The sequence below is a fragment of the Lagopus muta genome, chromosome 8, assembly GCF_023343835.1.
Source record: "Lagopus muta isolate bLagMut1 chromosome 8, bLagMut1 primary, whole genome shotgun sequence".
Lineage (NCBI taxonomy): Eukaryota > Metazoa > Chordata > Aves > Galliformes > Phasianidae > Lagopus > Lagopus muta.
In genome coordinates, this window is record NC_064440.1 from 14,060,281 (window position 1) to 14,080,574 (window position 20,294).

The 20,294-nt window shown below is 40.4% G+C and overlaps 1 protein-coding gene across 7 annotated transcripts; it reads right to left on the reverse strand.

The window, feature by feature from the left end:
• Positions 1 to 1,391: 1,391 nt before the first annotated feature.
• LOC125696985 (torsin-1B-like) lies at positions 1,392 to 18,158 on the reverse strand. Of its 7 annotated transcripts, XM_048953445.1 has the most exons (5): positions 18,077 to 18,094; positions 8,569 to 8,696; positions 8,371 to 8,482; positions 4,337 to 4,368; positions 1,392 to 3,819 (listed from the first exon to the last, which is right to left on the reverse strand). In XM_048953445.1, exons 3-5 carry the CDS (start codon positions 8,421 to 8,423, stop codon positions 3,293 to 3,295), a joined length of 612 nt encoding a protein of 203 aa, XP_048809402.1. In that variant the 5' UTR covers positions 8,424 to 8,482; positions 8,569 to 8,696; positions 18,077 to 18,094; the 3' UTR covers positions 1,392 to 3,292. The 7 variants fall into 7 exon arrangements, with proteins under 7 accessions (XP_048809402.1, XP_048809404.1, XP_048809407.1 ...); XM_048953447.1 differs by lacking the exons at positions 8,371 to 8,482; positions 8,569 to 8,696 and having other exon boundaries at positions 4,110 to 4,368; positions 18,077 to 18,158; XM_048953450.1 differs by lacking the exons at positions 8,371 to 8,482; positions 8,569 to 8,696 and having other exon boundaries at positions 18,077 to 18,129.
• Between the last annotated feature and the right edge of the window lie 2,136 nt (positions 18,159 to 20,294).

Sequence of the window (20,294 nt, forward strand, 5' to 3'; positions counted from 1 at the left end):
TATTTATACTGCAATACTGGTCCTAAAAAAATGGAGAAAAAAAAAAACACAATGGAAAAATTTCTGCAAACAATTAAAGAAGGGGGAGGAAGGCTCAGGATGGGGCTGGTGTTGCAGGATAAATATAGAATTTATAGCATAGTAAGAGCTGTTTTTGTTGGGTCTTAATTAAAACTACGCTGGTTGCTCCTATGCTGCTGAGCCTCAGTGCTACAGTCCGTGAGAAAAAGAGGGACGGGGTGATTTTCCTAGGAAGGGACTGATGCATCTCACTGAAGAAAACAATGATTGGCAATGCTCATCGTGAGCATTTCGGGCACTTCTGTAAACAGGAATATGTGCTTGTACTCTGCTCCACGCCACACTGTCTGCTCTTGACCGACCCTGTTCAGCCCGATCTGCTCCAGAAGTCATCAGATGCAGATGTACTTTTGCTAAATGAAGCCATTTTTCTGAACTAATACTTGTTCCTTTTTCTAACAGGAGGGTTTCTTGTATCTTTTTATGACAGGATAAGGAAACATTGCTTTTATGCACCCATATGCCATTCAGATAAAGACTCAGAAGCATGATGGTTTAATTGGTAGGAAGCTGGAACAATCTCATTGTGAAACCTGACCCCTCTGAAATTTTAGTGGCATCTTTTTGATCTTAGAGCTTAGGGCCTGAGCTTAGAGTTAGCAGCCTTTCTGCCAGCAGCCACCTCCCTCTCCAGCTGCCCACTCTCTTTCCAAGGTGCAACCAAAATATGGCATCTCAAGGGACGAATACTTTGCTTGTGGAGGCTGACAGCTGTGGACAGTGGATGAGTTCAGCAAGATGATCATTGCAGGGTCAGCTGCAATTGAAGAAAGGGTGGTTATCTATTCAGCGTGTTCTGTTTGTGAGAAGTGGAGAACCACATCTAATTCCCAGAATCCAGGACCTTGGCTATACCTACTGGACAGTGATAGAGCCACAACAGAGGCAGGTCTGACATGGATCCAAGCCCACTCTTTCAGTATTATTTTCTCCCATTTTAAATGAATTTCAAATGAATTTTAAATCCAGTTCCACTGAAGAAAAGTAAGAAAAAATAGGCCAAGATGAGATGAGGTTTAAAGATGAGAGGAGTTATTGATACATCGCCAAAATATACGAATGGAGGAAAAAGAAAACAGCAAAAATCACTGAGGTGATCCAATACATAAACTGAGTTAGCCTTTTACTTTATTGTTTTGCTTTATCCCCATCCTGGGTGTGACAATTGCTATCACTCTATAGAGGGACTCCGTCCCACCCTTCCTGTTGGGATTTGAAATGCTCCACTAGTTTTCACGTCTCAGTACCTTGCTATTAATGGAAGCAAAGTATCCCTTCCCCTTGGCATCACAGATGTGAAAATCACTAAAAACTAGAAGTGTCTTTATTATTTTTATTTTTTTTTCCAAGACAATAAGAAAATATTTGGCAATTTCATGCTTGTTTGGTGCTGTGGTTTGATCTGGTTCCCCAGAAAAGTGGGGGCTGTTCTTTGGATTCTCTGAAGCCTCCCGGAGCGAGGGGAAATTGGTGGCTCTCTGGGAGCTTCCTGGAATGTAAAATGCCATTTAACTCTGGCTTTATGTCTTCAGATGCTTGGGATCTCTGGTGTCTCAAAGGCACAGGGAGTGCCAGGGTAGGATGGACAATTAGATGAGTTAAAAAGGGGAACTCATTAAGAACATTCTCAGAGCAGAAGCTGCAAAGGAACAGTTACATTCTTCTCCTTATTCTTTACATAAATTTTGAGAGCCAGTGGAAAACAGACTGTCACAGGGCTGGATTCAGGCCTGGTAGAGACATGGTTATGTTTTTGTTTTGCTTTCCACCAAACACTCAATACCCCCATTTTCTCTTCTGTTGCAGGGAGGGAAAAAAAACAAACAAACAACAACAACAACAACAAAAAACACCACGAAAGGCTTCAACAAAGAGCTCTTCACCCACCAGTTCTCACTGCCCCACTGAGTCCTTTGCAAATCTTAGATGCCAGCAGGAGCAGAGCTTTATCATGAGAATTTTCTGGCCTGATCTCTGGATGATTGTGGGACAAATCTGCCCCATGACATGGGGGGGAAAAAAAAAAAAAAAAAAAAAGTGATCGCTGATCTACTCATAATGGAAAAAAATGTGATTCTTACTGGACAGCTGATTGGGATTTTGAATCCTATATCTTTCTCATGAAAGCACAGAAGGCACCCAGGTTTCATAGAATTATATATAAGTTCATCTTTTCATAAGAAAGTTTGTTTTCTGTTGTGTTAGTCTTCCCTTGTATTTCCTTTGCTTTGCTCCCACTGAGACACGAAGAATCATCTTGAGTCAAATTCAATTCAGGGAACTTATGAAAATTAGTGAAGTACATCCTCTACTTGCATCAGGAACTAAGAATAACCATTCTTAGCATTCTCTGTCTAGGAGAGTTTCATCCTTATTCAGAGAACCATGGGCCACGCTAGGAAAAAAAAATGATAGCCTTGGTTATTGTCTTTTGCAAAATAGCAAGTACTCCTCTAGATTTAGTCTTTGTGCTTCTCATCAAGAAGAATCCTTTAATAGAAATGGTTCTTTAACTCCTAGAAGGTGCATAAAACAAAGGGTTGGAGGGACAGTGGTCTGAGTCCTCCATTGTAAGCAAGTGTTTATTACTTCACTCCTTTGTCTTCAGCTTCTTTTAAACTATGATTCTTATGACATCCAAAACCCAGACAGGCAAATGAAGAGTGCTGGGAGAGAACTGGTAATCTTTATAGTTATATTTTACTAATCTCTCAGTAGTATAATTCTGTCTATATAATTTAAATGGCTGATTTGAGACACAGAAGCAGAAGAGCTCCTAAGGCTTTAAAAGTCCCTTAAGTTCACTTGAAGAAAAGGAATTTCCCAAGGGTAAATCATCCAGTGAGAAAATTTGTGTCCATTGTTAATTCTGTGAAGGTCTGCAGAGGTCTGATCTGAAATCAAGATTATTTCACATAAATCCATATCTGACAATAGAACAAATCAGCATGGGAACTTCAGACTGATACTAAGCAGGATGGGAGATAGCTCTTGAGGATGTTAAAAATTTCTGAGTTTTTTTTTTGTTGTTGATCAAAATAGTCACTTCTGCGATACGGAAACAGATCTGTTGGGGGAAAAGACTAGGCTGGAGAAAAAAACAAACAAACAAACAAACAACAGAAGCTCCACAGCAGCTTAAGCAAAAGCTTAAGTGCAAATAGACAAGTTTCCAAAAGCTCTGAAAGTGCTTTGGAGAGGTGAAGGGTAATCAGTCCATGGCTTTTGCAATGTCTTCATGGATGTCCAGCTTGGCCTGTACAGTCTTGCAACCTTTATTGGAGTAGATTCTTGCTTCTTTGGGGAAGTATGTCATTTCATCAGCCACTGCCTGAACAACCTTCTCATCGACTTCATGCCTGTGGGCGATCATCTCAGCCTGCACACACATCTTCACGTGCTTGTGCTCCAGGGGGAGCAAGGGAACAAAGTAGTCAATGAGGTTCCTGTCCATGAGGCTGCTGTGCCGCAGTCCACTGTTCTTGTTACTGAAGACTCCCACAGACAGCATGGGCTCAAGGTCTTTCAGCTGAATATCTTCCCTATGCTTTCCAATGCTCCAGAAGTCAAGCACTGCTTTATTAATTAAGTCACCACCAGCATTACTGAGGAAGATGAAGATGGCTTTCCTGTAGGACACCCCGTCAACCTGCTCATAATAATCCAAGAAGGGCTTAATGGCATCAATGAGGCCCTGGTGCATTTTGTCCATGTACATTGTTCTTTCATATCCAAAACCTAGCCATGAAATGAATACAAATGCACAATTTTGCACAAGAAGCCTGTGCCACTAATCACTTGCAGCATAAACCTAAAAAGAAATGGTTCTGGAGGTATCCAAACTCTGCTTTGTTATAAACTTCAGTGGTTGTTTCACTGGTTTACATTGCTTTTCATGAGATAACTTCAGCATGACTTAAAAAAAAAAAAACTTCCTTTAACCTATACTATTTATTTTGGGAAAAAAAAAAGATTACAAAACTGTACTGAACACAATCCCACCTTTAAGAATTAAATCCTTCAATTACCCGTGTACAAATCCTCAGTAAAGATTTTGGCTTTACTGCTCAAGCCTTTATAACTCACAGAGGAGAGCCCGCACATAAAAAACCATGAAAATTAATGAATGTGGACTTGCAGCAGTGAGAAAGTTGGAATTCCTCCTCTTTGGGAACTTCCAGCGTGTCAAAACTTATTCTAAGCTGAAGTAAAACTTCCAAAGTAATAAATTTGCACAAAAACTGAAATTTCTTACAATTCCTGCTTGGAATTGGCATTTTCATTGTTCTGAAATAGAAAGAAGAATGAATAATTACCTATATTGAAACATTCCCTTCTGTTTGCACGGTTTGCCACGCATGCTCTAGTTGCCCGAAATTCAGTTAATATTAATCTTCACTTTTTGTGATTCTCTCTATTCTGGCATCACAATTAAGCAGACAGGACTCCCAGGTTTCCCTAATGCTTAAACTTTTCTGTCCCAATTCCATTTCTCATACAGCACTAGACTCACACGAGTACCCAACACAGCATGTAATACAGGCCAAGCTGAATGCAATTTGTATCTCTGGAGCTGCAGCCCTCCAAAGGTCTACGGGTTTATAGAAGAGAACAGTTACAAATTCAAAGTCCTACAAGACAATGTAGAGACAAAGAAATTAATGTAGCAAATGAATTAAGACAAAAAATATTTTGTATTTAAAAAAAGAAAAGAAAATCAATCTTTTCTGAACATGGGTTGCATTTCACTCAGATTGCAGCATTTCCCTTTACATTATCACCACTGTGATTTTGACAATTGTTCACTTTTGGAAATCAGCTTGGTGGGAACTGCCATTCCTATTGGAAACCTGCACCACTGTAAATCTCCTGACCATCCCTGCTGTTGTCTACATCTTACCAGTCTGACAAGGACAAGCACAAAACCCAGCAATACTGGGGAAATAACAGACAAGGGAATCGCTACAGGCAAACTTCAAGAACAACAGTATTCAGGGCTGTTATTTTGTTTGAACACAGCTACAATGACTTCTCTTTCTCACTGTCTACCCATCAGCCTTGCACCTCTTTTACTGGTGAGTAACTGCTCTCCCGCACATTATCAGGAGATGCATTGTCATAAGGGAGAACAGATATTGAAACCAAAGAGATTTCTGAGAAAGAAGAACTTAGTTTCCCAGTGTACAACTACAGTTGAAGTAGATACTAATTCCTATTTTACCCAGAATTTAAGCTTCTTGGGGCCAGATTCTCAGCTGGTAGAAAACAGAGTACCTCCTGCTGCTTGCACTGTTTGAAATCAGGTATGTGTTCCCCCTCCCAAGGCATTTGTTGCACTTGTTCCTGTTACGCGTTGTACCCCCAAAGGATCTGACGTTGCCTGAAAAGCCAGCCATAAGGCTTCCTGCCCTGAACCAGCCTGTGAATTCAAAAGCTCGGGAAGTAAATAAAACCAACTGTGCAAATGCATTTTGTCGGCTATGGGGAAGAAAAAAAAAAAAGTTTTCACAGAGCACATTTCATTTTCCATTGGCGCTTCTGGCAACTTCTTTCTTCTACACATCATCATCATCGGAGAGACAAAACCCAGCCTCCCGTTGCGTATGCAAGAAGGAGAGACTTTCCCTGTGCTCCACTGCGAGCCATAAATTTCAGAAGAGCTCTGCTATAATCTTTTACAGTCTACAATCCCACCCTTCAGCTTAATGAAATGGAATGGTACAAATGCTCTCTGGACATTTCACTGCTGACAGTCACCCAAGGTTCGCTTCAGCTGTTACAATAAGGCTATTTTATTGTCTTTTCTTTATTCCTCTTGTACAATTTCATGACTAACTATGTGTAAAATGGAAGGAATTTGACTATCCTTTCTTCATGCAGTTGGACAGAAACTGGACTGGTTCCTTTAACTCACTTTTCAGCTGGCAGGAGCTTGCTTTCTGTTTTCTTTTAAATGTCAGAAAAGGTTAAATAGACTCTTCAAATGTGCAATAGATTTTGAAGACCTCTGGGGGTAAAACCTTCACAAAAGGAACAGTTTATATTAGTTCAAACAACGAACTTGGGTTCAAAACCTGGAAGGCAAAATAAGAATAAACCTACAATACGTCTTACATAAAAATAACAGGAGGTTTTTTTTTGTTTTGTTTTGTTTTTTTTTTTTTTTTTTTTAAACCTGATCTTTGAACATAAGGGAAGAGGGGTGTTTGATACTCTCTGGCTTTCTTGGTTTTTATACATTTAAAAAGTTTGGTTAATATTGCTGTCATAGTTTGAAAATACATGTAAGGCATGCAGTCACTGATTTAGATATTAGCAAGTGATTCCCAATATTTTCCTGTGTTTTCTTAATAACCTTGCTTTGCTGCAGGACTTTCAAAGGGACTGAGATCCTAGCTAGGCTGCCACATCTTTCCCTACTTGAAACAGAAAGCAAATGCAAACACTGGGTCTGAAAAGCCTAAAGGAAAGTTGGCGAGGGCTTTGGCTTTCACAGCTTGCTGAAAAATTCAGCATTCCTCATACAAGAAAATGAGCTACCATCTCAACTCAGGATTTGCTTGGCAGACACAATCTGTAATTTGGGAGAGGGCAGGAGAGGAGGCTGTAAAGAAGTGCTTGAATCCACAGAGCTGCCAATAGAATCATAGAATCATCAAGGTTGGAAAAGATTGCTAGGATCATCCAGTCCAAACACCCATTTACCACCAATGCTGCCCACTAACCATGTCCATCAGTGCCACATCTCCACATTTCATGGACAGATCCAGGGATGGTAACTCTAACTTCCCTGGACTGCCCATTCCAGTACCCAACCATTCTTTCAGAAAAGTCCTTCCTCACATCCAACCTGAGCTGGATATTTTCTCAATTTGCTTTTGCTTTGGGTTCTGCAAGATGGGACCCTGTAAAGAGCTGCCTGAGTATATATATATATATTTTGAAGAGTGGCACTGTGACACGTAACGAAGGGCTTGGCTTTCAAGCTCCAAATATAGTCCACACTAATCATATAAATACACAAATATCAAATGCTTGTTGATTCAAAAGTGGTCTGCCTTTTGTTACTGCTCGCTATATACGAGGGTCTTACAAATGCAAAGTGACCATGTTATTAAGCTTCTTCATATGCATCTTCTCTTTCCCACTGGCAACATGGTTCAAAAGGAACCATGAGAGAGCAAGGGAGCAACCAAGCATGGAGAGATTATTTTACCACAGCACTAAGCCTTTCAGCCCTTCACCTCAGCACTGCTCCTGGAGCCAGGATCCTTCCCCAGCTCTCCTTTGCCTTAAGAAAAATGTGAAAAGTAGTTTAATTGGTCTCAGGCCTGTTATCACTTATGACAGCCATGATCAGAAACAGGGTCCATTAACAGCTGTAGCATTTAATGCATGCATTCACTTATGAGTAGAGGTTCCCGGACTGTATGATTAATGTCATCTCAACATATTAACAAAAAATATGAAGCACTTTGATTTTTTTTCTCCTTTGTGACTGACAACATAAACACATTGTCAAAAGCACTGAACAGATGGTAAGGCACTTAGGGGAAGTCTGCTCCATTGGCCTTCAGTAAGCACTTAAACCACCACAGGTACTAACTGGAAGAAGGCTGCTCTTTGTTTCCACAGAGCACAATGGAGCAAAGCAGTCATACTTTGCACCTTCCATACACCAGTAATTCTTGCATTCTCACAACAGACTGTAGTTCACAGAATCAAGTTGGAAAGAACCTTTAAAGGTCACCTAGGCCAACTTCCCTGCAATGAACAGAGACACCTATAGCTCAGTGAAGTGCTCGGAGCCCCTTCAGCCCAACCGTGTCTCCAAGGATGGGGCACCCACCCCTAGGTAACCTGTGCCAGTGCCTCACCACCATTATTGTAAAGACAAAACAAACAAACAAACAAACAAAAAAAACACAACAAACCTTCTTCCTTATATCCATTCTAAATCTCCCCTCTTTTAGTTTTAAACCATTTCCCTTTGTCCTATCAGAACAGATCCTGCTAAAGAGTCTGTCCCTTTCTTTCTTAGAGCCCTTCTTTAGTTGCATGGCAACCTCTCCTCTGAAGCTGATGGTCTATCCATAGAGAATGGCACAAGAAGCAGAGATGAGTAGCTACCACAGCAGCAAGGGAAGAGCTCTGCTACATACAGGAGGGATTCTTGCAGCATCAGCATTTGTTCTTGGGTCACATACAGCTGCCTTCCACATTTCTGAGCCGAGAACGGTGCTCTGCTTGTGCCTCCTTTTGTCTACACAGTAAGCTTTAAATGCTCACCTGCCACTCTCTGTGGGGCTGGCTGTCTTGACAATCAAAACACTCTTTCTCATCGTTTCCCAGAGGCCATTACTAGTTGTACTCTCCCGAACGTCTTGTTTCACTTTGGGGCCTTTCAACAGTTTGAATAATGAGTGTTGATCAACATCAACTTCACTCCCACAACATGAATGAATTATTTTTGCAGAGATCTCTTACCACTATGACAAATCTGCAGAGGCCTTTGTCTTCCCTTTCGCTACCAGAGGGAGTTTCAGATCTTCTTGTTATTAAATTCCTAAGGAACAGATTTTCTTGAGCTGATACGGATTACATTATATCCAGGTCTAAAAATTGAAGAGGAAAAAAATACCACAAGAAATCTGGATTCTCCTTTTCCCCCCCCCCCCCCCCCTTCTGTTCTTAACCTTGTAAATTGAACTGTCCTCATTCCTCAAGCACTACAGACACTTTACAAACTCATTAATCCAAAAGGCAGTTTGCTCTTTTTTTTTTTCTAAATCATTTCCAACAAATATTTTAGTCACGTTCACATTCTACCACTGTCAGATTTTAATTATAATGACATTTTAATCTTAAACAGCAAATGTCTGAGAGCCTTCTAACACTATTACCAACATTTGTTTCACTGTTCTTTTTTTAACAGTGGACATTTCATCATAATGGAAATGTGGTAACATCTCATCAATTTGAATAATTTGAATATTGCATCATCTTTTCAGGCCTGGGCACTGTCCTGATGGCTCTCTTCATTGGAACCCAGTTTTGATGAACAAACAGAACCTGCCTCAAACTCTCTGGTTGCCCTCAGAGACATGTTAACCCACTAACTTGATATTGCATACCACTTTTTTGGTATCAAAGTTACTCGATTAAAGAACTGTAAAAGAAACATCAAAAAAGTAAACCACTTTGTGGATGACAGTATCATCAAACAAACAGGGTATCATTTTGTAGGGTAACTTTCTGTTTAAGGCTCATGCTAAGGCATGAGACAAGTCAACAAAAAAACATTGCTGTTGCCACCTACTTGGCCTCTTCACTGCTGTCCCACATCTTCTGTTAGAACATCACGACACAACTGAGAACCAGGAACGTCCACAGAGGGTAGAGAGTGGGCTCTCCAAAACCACAGGTATCGATGCAAAAGACTTCCCATCTCAGCAAACAGACCCCAATAAGTATACAGGTATCTCCTAAAATCTTGGCAGAACTTTTAAGTACTACTTTTTGAAAACAGCAATCAAAATCCAGCAGCATTAGTAGCGTTAATTAAACACAGCTCATTAGAGAGCTCATTAGAAATGTTATATGCTTGGATTATTGCCGTTAATTTTACTGAATTGTTAGAGTTCCATATTTTGATTTAAAACAAGTGAGCACTGAACGATATAGACTGCAGGGATTAATGAAAAACTGACTGACAGATCTCAAAATTTCAATCTGGGGAAAAGAGTGAGTGACTATTTTTAGTATTGCTGCTCTAGGCTATCTAGGTTCATTGCAGATATGTACTTTTATTACTGATTGGGTAATAGCTGTAAAATTCTTGCTGATGAAGGGTGACACCAGCATTAATAGAACAGCGATTTATAGTTAAAAAAAAAAAATCACTAAGTAAATTAAGGAAAAAAAAAAAAAAGTCAGTAAAAGTTCCTGCCTAAGAGAAAGGCAGTAAGTACATCATGCCTACAGCAAGGCTATCCATCACTACAAATGTCTTAGCTTAAAATACAATTTAGCAAAAAGGCTGTTCACTCTGGTTAGGAAAATGAACTAAACAGGACTGCTGAGGGCATAAGTTATGATGAAAAAAGTAGTAATATGGTAACAGATGATATCACCCCTTCAAATAGTATATACTGATGCCAGTTTGTTGTGTCCAGTTCTGAATTCGCAGCTGAGGACACAAAACACAAGACTTTGCAGAATGAAACCACATGATTATTTTGGGTCTGGAGAAATCCCCTCACCGTGGGAGAGTAAAAGAAATCAATCTGTTTAACTAATCATGAAGGCAACTAGGGAGATGAGAGCTGGGTTGATTACTCTATAATTACCTTCCCAAAGAAAAAAAAAAAACGCAGTTGCTAATGAAGTCTTTAATTCAGCAGAGAAATGCAGAACAAGAATCAGTAGCTTGGAGTTGAATTAAAAGTTGGCGTGTTATTTAACTGCAAGGGGGAAGGGAAGAGAGTCAGCAATTTTGGAGTTATCTGACTTCAGAAGCAATGAACTCTCTCTCATGCTTTGTCTTCTCCAGAATGATCCAAGCACCTGTCTAGAAAGCACACTTTCACTGGGCCATGTTAATGGGTTGTACTAGATGGCGACTGTAAGAAAACAAACAAACAAACACCTGCATCTTGTACTAATGAAGTACATAGGCAGTCAAATTAAATAACCCTGATGACCCGGCCCAGTTTCAGAGAATTTATAACTAAAAACAGTCTGGTGCTGACCAGGGCTATGTGAGATGTTCCAATTTCACACTAGTGCTGTAACCTCCTGAACAAGTTATATTGACCTTTGCATTCTGATTGTCGTTAATCCTGTTGGAAAAAATTCCTTGAAAGGAATTTATTGAAAGTCTAACTGCCTGGGTATTGATTGACTTACTGATAGATAAACAGACTACAATACAATTTATAAAATGATCTAGCATGGCTAACACTTGTTTCTTTTTGGTCTTCCTGCCAGGTGAAAGTCTGAAGTGAAAATAACTCAGCTGGTTCTGCTCAAAGAGTCTTAGCAGGGCTCTGATATACAGGATTGCAGTTATTGCTTGATGCAAACTGAGGCTTTAATGACAGTAGTTAATAGTATCGTCATCTGCTGGTATTAAGGCCAATCTATCAGAAATTACTTTTTGTTCTGTTCATTTTTCCTTTTTTTGTACATGAGTGTGTACTGGGCAGATTAAAACCAAGAGCAAATAACTGTCTATTTCAGTGGCATCTATTCAAACCATATTCATTTGGCTATCTTCTTCTTGTAGCAAGATCTTTTGGCTACATATGCTGACAGTCTTGAATTCATCTCCTGTAGGAAAATCTGTAGAAAATGAATGGCCTTCTCATTACTCTTGCAGTATCATGTGAGCTTTACCCGTGCTTTCTTGCCTTCTGCAGATGCCTCTCTTTCCAAACATGCTGCTCTCTTCGGATAAGTCACATTTTAAATACACTTAACTTCACCATTGAAAACTTTTTACATTCACTGAAAGTTCCTGATGCTCACATCTCATCCCTAAAACCCACAAGGCATTATTCATTATCTACTTACTTTCCAAGGCATACAGGAAAAATAAAATGACTAGTTAAACTTAAACTAGTTTAAAAAAAAAAATGTTGTTCCTTCCTCAACCATTCAGAACATTTTGAATTTTAGCAAGGAGTTGTTTTCTTCAGCAATTTTGTTTTTTCTGGCCGCTTTCCATAAGCTTGGATAATCATCCATTTTCCAAACATACCAGTGCATGGCCTGTGACCCGTCACCCTGGAATAACTTGCAGGATGTGTTTTACTCTTTTATCCACCAGACGTGACACTGAGACAGGTCTTCCACTTGCACTTGTTTATCACCATAATACACAGATAAAACTAACCAAAACAATTTTCCTTAACTAGCATTAACAGTCATGAATGAGTGGGTAGGCTGCTAAGCGCTTGTTACCTCAGGAAGTTTGGAACTAAGAACGCTTTAATAAAAAAGGAAAACAATTTGAGATTTTTGAAACTCTGATAGCTTACAGCAGACGCCTGAACATCCAATTCCTTTCGTGACTGTCTGAACTATGATTCAGAGATGGACAAGATGAAGCCTGCTGATCCCTTCCTGTATGATATACATCTTGTCAAAGTCGTCTGGAACTACAGAACATTCTATATACACAAGAAATGCACTCAACCCTTGCCTGCTATTGACACTGCTACCCCCACTCAGCTCTTAAAATTAAGTTATCCACACAGTGTAGGTCTTGGGATTCCTCTCAATAGGCTGCATCCTTTTTTTTTTTTTTTTTTGCGAACTTCTCGCAATTAGCACCAGCTCTTTTGTTTTTGTTTTAGTACTTTAGATTGCTGGAGAACCACACTTCCAAAGTAATACATGGAACGTTTTTAGCTTTATTTCTCTAGAAAGGTCAATGAGCCAAGGTTAAAAAAAAAATAAAAAATTAAAAAAAAAAATAAATAAAAATCAGTGCAGTTAGTTTGAGAAGCCACTGAGAGATTTTGGCCCTGAAAGAGGCCGAGAAGGACTGAAAACACCAAAGAAGCCTGCAGCCTCAAATTTGAAAAATAAGAGCAGTCAGTTGTGCTAGTAAAGAATTCAGTGCCATGCTTTAAAAGGTAAAAATCAAAGAATTATGTGTGTTGTATAAAGTTGAAAGGGAAGCAGTATCCAGGAGGGTTGGGTGACCAGTTTTGAAACACTGTTTGAACAAGATGGATGGATTGGAGCTTGCCATACTTGGTATTAGGCCAGGAATAATCTTTTCAAAGCTAGAAGTGCTTTTGATCTCTGCCTACTCCTCCTCATCACTGTGAATCTCCAGGGATATAACCCTACTGTGCAATACAAGGGGAAAAAAAAAAAAAAAAAAAAAAAAAAATGTGCTTTAAAAGAGGGAGAGGAAAAAAGAGAAGGAAGCCAATGAAATACTATCTGAGAACAACACCACTGCCTGTAATGACACTGACCCACTGGTGCCAGTGGAAGAGTTTTGTAATATTTTTCCAGGTCTGCTCTTGTTTTTGATACTGGACCATGGAGTTGGCTCAGTGATTGTATACCACCCTCCTCAAACTTCCAAGGGTTTTGAGAATTGTTTCTTTTCTTAAGGACCCATGACTTGGAAGTAGGCCCAAAATGTTTTACGGGCTAAAAGTCCCATCCGACAAAACTGAACCAAAACAATGGGAGAACTGACACCATAGACAGATTGAGGAGTGGGTTCTTTGTGTCACTGCCTTTATCCCTGCTAGGTAGTAGCTGTCTTGAAGATAGAATGCAATGGGTTTGTAGAGTGCAGCAATTCCAGGGAATTACTTGGGAAGAAATCATGGGGAATTATCTATAAAATGAATGCAATAGAGGGCTCAAGAAGCACATGGTATCATTTACAATGAATTCATGCAGCTTAGCTGGGATGACATCTCGACTCTAGTTTAAAATAAACATCCTGTCTTTCGAGGGCCATCAGACCTCTTAGCTGCACAGTGCTTCCAAAACTACCTTAGCATTAATATGGGGTCAGGCTTAACTTGGAGAAAAGACTGATCATGGAGTTACTGAGGCCACATCTGTAAAGTCAACTTCTCCCTCCACGTCTGTTGGTGTAGCATCTAAAAGCTAGGAAATTAGAAGGCCCTGCTAGGAGCACGCAATCATATCTGGACATCTCTACAACTTAGATGCCACTGAGACAGAATCACCACTTCCCATTGGGTGGCATATCTTACGATGCATGGGAGATTTTAATAAGCTTTTCTGTGAGTAATATAATCTCCTGGGACTGTGGATACAGGCTTTAGCCATGGAATAAATGTGGCTTTTTGGGCTTACAGTTGTCCTGAGCAACATCCTCCACTCAAAACCCCACCCTGTGCTTCCTGGCTAGATCATATAAACAGTCAGTTGGAAACTTCCTCTGGTTTCTTCCCATCCAGTTCAGAAATTCCCAGCATGGATGTACTCAACATTACCTCCGATTGTTACCACCCCACAGACCACTGAGACTCCCACCAGGGAGTCTGGGCAAACTGCTGAAAGATGCAGATTATATATGCTGAGATGGGGCTCTACCTGCTGAATGGTCAATGGGCTGACCATGCCTACGCAGACCCCCATTCACATCTTGTTCCCTTCACATGGCTGTGCCATTTTATTCACCACCAACTTTCAGAGATGCACTTACTAATGTTGTATATATGCATCACCTGGTGTTCCTTCACTACTCCTCTGCACACAACCTCTGTCAATTCATCTTCACCTGCTGATTGTCAGAATATTAATTCTCCAGAATTTGTATGCTCTAGTGTTTATCTTCCTTTGGTGTCCAGAGAAAAAAAAAAGCTAACCTTCTCTAGGGAAGAAAAAAAAAAAAGATTTGTTTTAAGGGAAAGAAAGAGAAGAGGAGGATGAGAGAGGGAAGATTAAAGAAACCTTGTAATTGCACTTGAAAGCTTTTCCTTTAAAACGTCGTATTAATTTGCTGACAATGTTCATTTACCAGCATCTCCATCAACACCCCACTTGCTCCACAGATTCTTTGGCCAACTTTTAAAACCAAAACTGAATTTTAAGGAAAACTCTCAAGATGTACAGGGAAGTAAACATCAGCTTGTCAAATTTTATACTCAGTGACAGTATAAAACAAGATGTCAAAAAACAATCTTCCTTCTCACTCTTGTTGAAAAACACACCCCCCTGTCCTGCTCCCCCACCACCTTTCTCACCTTAAAAATAAATGCAATAAAAAGGAAAAGAAAATAAACCCCTTTCTGACCACTTTGAAGAATGAAAGCTTTGAAAGCAAAACAATTCCATAAAATGATCCAACTGCAATTCAAGCTGAGCTGATCACACAGAATAAATTGGGTTACAGTATTTGGAAAAAACCACTGCATACATTCCTACCCGAGGTCTGGTAAAGGGCAGCCGCAAATTGTCTGATCACAAAGAAGGAATTTCACCCTCATTGGTTTGTGGCAAGTGTACGTGAGGCTAAGAGTGATGTTCAAACGAGACAAGCTGAGCACAAGCTCAAATACATTATTCTACTGCAGTCTCCAGATTCACTGACAGTAAAAAGTGGAGTATGGAGAGAGAAGGAGACAGCACCATATCTCAACTGAGACAGAAGCCAGCATAGCCAGAGATGATCAGGGACAGCACTTACTAGAGGGAAAGCATATTATGCTTTCAAGATTTGAGTAAAATCAGATAGGAACTGGATACTAAGAGGTTGATATGAAGAGGTTTCCCATCCCCTACAGCTCTGATGAACCAAGTCAAAGAAGAATTCACAGAGTGAGATCCCCTTTGTATAGTCATTTGTGCTCAATTATAGAAGGCACTGAGTTTCTTCAATCCCTACTAACAATGCATCATTGTTGCTCAGCAGCAAATAGGAGACTCGTGTTCTTGCTGAACTCACAGCAACATTCATTATCTTTCAGGTTCATTCACCAAATGGAAAACAATAGCTATCTTTCCATGCTATCTGACACCTGTGCTATCAACCCCTAAAGCCTTCTTCAACTTGTGCAAGATCAACCTATGTAGCAGAAATGGAATCAAGTGAAGCAAAAGCAGCACTGCATGCATCCCATCCGGAATCCTCCACTGTTTTGATGGCTAAATGGGAGGTGCTGTGATTAATCTGTGATTATGTGACTCACCATAATTATGTCTTGTTGAAATTGAATTTATTGAAGCATGAATCATTCTACCCAAAGTAGAACCTAATTGCTCTGGTGCTGTGGCAGCCATTTAAAGTTTAGAGGAGAGGTTGTTGTGCTGGGTAAAGATTTCACTTGCATTCAAGCAACGATAAATTCTGTCTTGTGACTTACAAGATGGTGAAGTTTGCCTCTGAAATGAGAATAACCCACGCCTGGAAGTTCTGTTTGAACTGCTGAGAAGCGTTCGGCCAACCCAATGGCAAAGATCTGCATTAGCCTGAGGAGGTACGCAAATACTGATTTGAGTCTGTGAGGCTGCTGTCACCATTTGAATGCTGTATCATTCCCCTCAGCCACAGACCTCCCACTGCTTTGCTGTTATTTCTGGGCACATGCTCACCAAGGCTGGTATATGCACACAATAAACCTGTAATTTCATCAGCAAGGGTAGACTAGAGATGAGCCTGGTGTTCCTGCTTTGGATGACACATGCAGGAAGTTGCAGTACACGGTATGTCTGTGGGGTGTCTCTCAACCAACAGCCCTCAATAATAATAGAGAGAAATTTAAGGTCATCTCGGACTTTTTCCCCCCCTTTCTAAGGAAGACATCCGTTGTTTGTATTCAGCTGCTTGAATTTCTGGATGGAAAAGGATTTTTTTTCAAATAGGAATTTTGATGGGTAAGCTTTTTGTTTTGTTTTTTAAACCAGAAAGCCACATTTAATGAAAAAGTCTTCGTATTCCGTTTAGGAGGGAAAAAAAATTACATTTTCTTTGCTAATGTAGAATGGACCTCTTCTCCTAACCAGATTTTAGTATAATTATTGCTAGCATACATGAAGAAGGGTAAACAATGGCTCTCTAGGGTAAGGATTTTTTTGCAGTTGTTAAGTTTCCTCCTCTATTTTTAAAATTCCTGCTTCTACTGTTGTCTATAGCACAACAGTAGCAATGACTGACAATAGCAGTTAACACTGAAACAGGGATGAAAATTACTATTTAAAAAAAAAAAAACAAAAAAAAAAACAAAGCTAGGAAATACTTTGCACAATATAATTGCCAACCAGGGGGAAGAATTACATGGGGCAAAAAAGAGGAAGTACACTCTTAGTTTTCCTACTTCTTGCCAATGTGGAGATCTGTTACTAGCTTCTGGAATGAAGGAAAGAATCCTTCCTCATATCACTCAATGTCAGTGCTCTGTGTTGGCACTATTGTTTCCCTCCAACTATATTTAGTCAATAGGAAAGTGATGAAGGAGTCCCATCTGGTACATCAGAGGATGCCTCTTTGTTGGAATCACATCTGGTTTACGTTCACACTGAATCTTGGAAGGGAGATGTGGAGCCAGGGTATTTGCTTGGTTATTACAAAATTGTTACTTATTTCTAGCAAAGCACCCTTGAAAGCAAATATTCAGTGCAAAAAGATTTAGACTTCATAGACACCTAAAGACAAAGAAATTTGTCTTTTTTGTGAGGAAGAGACTATGATTGTATCTGCCATACGTGATGAATTAGTTAGCAAAAAGGTTTCTCCTTTAAGAGGAGAGGCTGTGCAAGGTATTAGTGTCAATCATCCTCTTCAAGTACAGAGACAGTTTTCATTGACTCTGTCAGAGAACCTTCCAGGTTTCAGTTTGTTACTGGAAACACTGCTTCTTGTGTTGGTCATACATGATCCTTTCATTTTTATTTTTAAATGGTCGACCTGTTGATATCTATGGTAGTTGTTTTATCCCCCAGTTTTCAGCAATCTGGTATAAGATTGACTCTTCCCCCCCCCCATCAGTTTCTTGAAGAAACCTTGCTTTAGTCTACTCTTGCTTTCTGGAGGAAAGGAGTCACTTCAGATGTTTTTATTGCCAAAATTGTTTTTCAGAATGAAACATATGGCACTAGTTGCTCTTTATGCATGCAAGGATGACAACAAAAAACTTTTTGTCTAGAACTTCAACTGCATTCAAACCACTGTCAACCACTATCTGTGTTTTATGAATTCCATCCGTTCAGAGCTAGAATGGTACAAAAGACTCCTAAAACAAATATCCAGCATAATGCTAGACCAGTCCTGTTTCCACCCATGTGTGTTCATTTCCAACTTGATCTTGCTGCACACTTTATGCTTCAATAAAGATGTCCAAACAACCATGATCCACAACAACGCATGTCCTGTTCTGAGGCTTATAAACTAGTTCCTATCTAGCAGGGTAGCAAAGTCCTAGGCTGCAGCAAGTGAGAATGTGTTCAAATGCAGCAGTCATAGACACAGAAACAAAGGAAATAAACTGCTTACCTTCAGAAGGCCTCAAACATCCAGAGATCTCCAGTGAGATCCCTTCATCTCCACAGCCAACCCTTAAATGAGGTCTGGGAAGGGATGGATCCTGGATCAACCCCTTCTGGTCACTCAATGCACTTCATGCACCTGAGCTCCCCTGGGTTGGCCCTGCCTTCCCACCAGGTGCTCAATCACTGCTTCAAGCCATGACTCAGCATTTCCACTGCACTGAATATATGGTCTTCTAGAAAGCATCTAATCACAGAAAAGGTAACACCATTTTGTCTTTGATTCCTTACTATGTGCAAGTTGCTACTCTCCTCCCTACCACTCCTGCAGATGCCTCCGCCAAAGCAAAATATTAGAGTGGTTTCCCCAGGAAACTGAGTTTAATGTGATCATGTTGTTTATGTGTCAGCCCATACAATCTCCAGCTAACAGCTCTGTAACCTATCATGGAGGGGGGGAATGCATAAAATATTGTGCCTATCATATTTCATCAAAATAAGCAAGTGGAGAAAGGAGAGAGACTCTCTTGCTTCGGGATCACACCTTTTATTGAGCACTGGAGAATCCATGCAAGTGAGAGCCCTTGGAAATGAACTTTCATTTCTTCCACTGCTTATGGAACTACTTTGTTTGTGGGCTGCCACTGCTCTCCTTAATTACAGTCCCCTCCCATGGGCTGTATCACTTTTTCAGCAAGTGTGAAATATTGCCTTGGAATCCATCGTCTCACGATTCACCTTGGGTCTGGTCTGGCGGATTGTGCAATTTCTGTGGTCTGCTCCAGTGCAAACAGGAAAAAGAATCTGAGCCTCAGTTTTTACAATGTGCAGCTTGCGTGCAGGAAACGGAGCGACTCAGCAGCATCTTTGGGACATTTACTACTCTCTGCTCCCTCGCCAGCAAGGCCTGGGCCATTAGTTCTGCTGGCAGACAGCTCAGAGCCATTGGTGTTTGAGGCCTCTGGTGGCCTGTCATCCTGCTGCAGGTCAGCCTGGAGAAGTCTGCAGGCACTGCTTGGGGAAGAGGGGAAGCCTTCTTCCTCTTCCAGAGAGACAATGTGAACAAGTGTGATGCTCCCACTTCCCATTTGCACTGTCCTGACTAAGAAAAGGGCCGGCTCCAAGTTACAAGTTCAATTCATTCCTTTTTAATGGCTGCCTGAAGTCATTTGCTAGTGGCACAACTGATGGATTGCGCATATGAATCTATCCCTGCTCAAGGGATCTGCTTCCCTCACCAACCTACTACATTTTGTGCTCAGCTACTTTGATGTTGGCACATTTTGAGGATGAAGTTTCTGTCTGTGGGTAGAGATGGAGCCTTGGATAAGTCACTCAGACCTTGGTTTCTCTGCCTTTTATAAACTGCATTGAGGTTCCTGGGTGAGAATGAAGACCCAGAAGAGATAGTATTATCAATACGACAAAAGCTACAATCAGATAGATATGCATGTAATCACAGAATCACAGAATCACAGAATCACCCGGGTTGGAAGGGACCCCAAGGATCATGTAGTTCCAACCCCCCTGCCTAGCAGGGCCACCAAACATACACATTTAGATCAGGTTGCCCAGGACCCCGTCCAACCTGGCCTTAAACACGTCCAAGGACGGGGCATCCACAACCTCCCTGGGCAGCCCGTTCCAGGGCCTAACCACTCTCCTAGTAAAGAACTTTTTTTTTTTTTTTTTTTTTTTTTTGGTTGGATGTTAGGGGGAAGTTCTTTAAATGAAGTTTCATGTAACTTCAAGAGATTCTGATTTATGGAAAGAAATTTCATGGAATCACAGAGTCATTAAGGTTGGAAAAGAACTCCAAGATCATGAAGCCCAACCTTCAATCCATCATCACCATACCCACTCACAGACTCACAGAATCATCAAGGCTTGAAAAGACATCCAAATTCACTAAGTTCATCCATCAATGCATCCCCACCAAACTATGTCCCCAGGGACACATCTACATTTTCTTTTTGTGGAGTGTTTCAAGTCACTGAGTAAATGTATTATCTAAATCACAGTGTTTAAGTGTTTACTCAAGGAATGAACTCAACAAATCTTTTCTGCTTCTTTTTTTCCTTCTTTTTCTTTTCTTTTTTTTTTTTTTCCCCAACTTAGGCTGTGAATGACCAGAAGCAGCTAAACAGTAGCCTTGTATTTACCATCATGATCTCTGAAATGAGACAGTGAAAGCTTATCTAGGGTTTTCCACTTCGACACAAGCA

What these genes read in the sequence shown, in the direction of transcription:
- LOC125696985 (XM_048953445.1), bottom strand. Translation starts at nt 8,423, where the DNA reads ATGAGAAAGAGTGTTTTGATTGTCAAGACAGCCAGCCCCACAGAGAGT. An exon ending in AGCCCCACAGAGAGTGGCAG is followed by an intron (nt 4,369 to 8,370) that starts GTGAGCATTTAA and finishes TTTCTATTTCAG; the next exon opens with AACAATGAAAATGCCAATTC. An exon ending in GCCAATTCCAAGCAGGAATT is followed by an intron (nt 3,820 to 4,336) that starts GTAAGAAATTTC and finishes TTTCATGGCTAG; the next exon opens with GTTTTGGATATGAAAGAACA.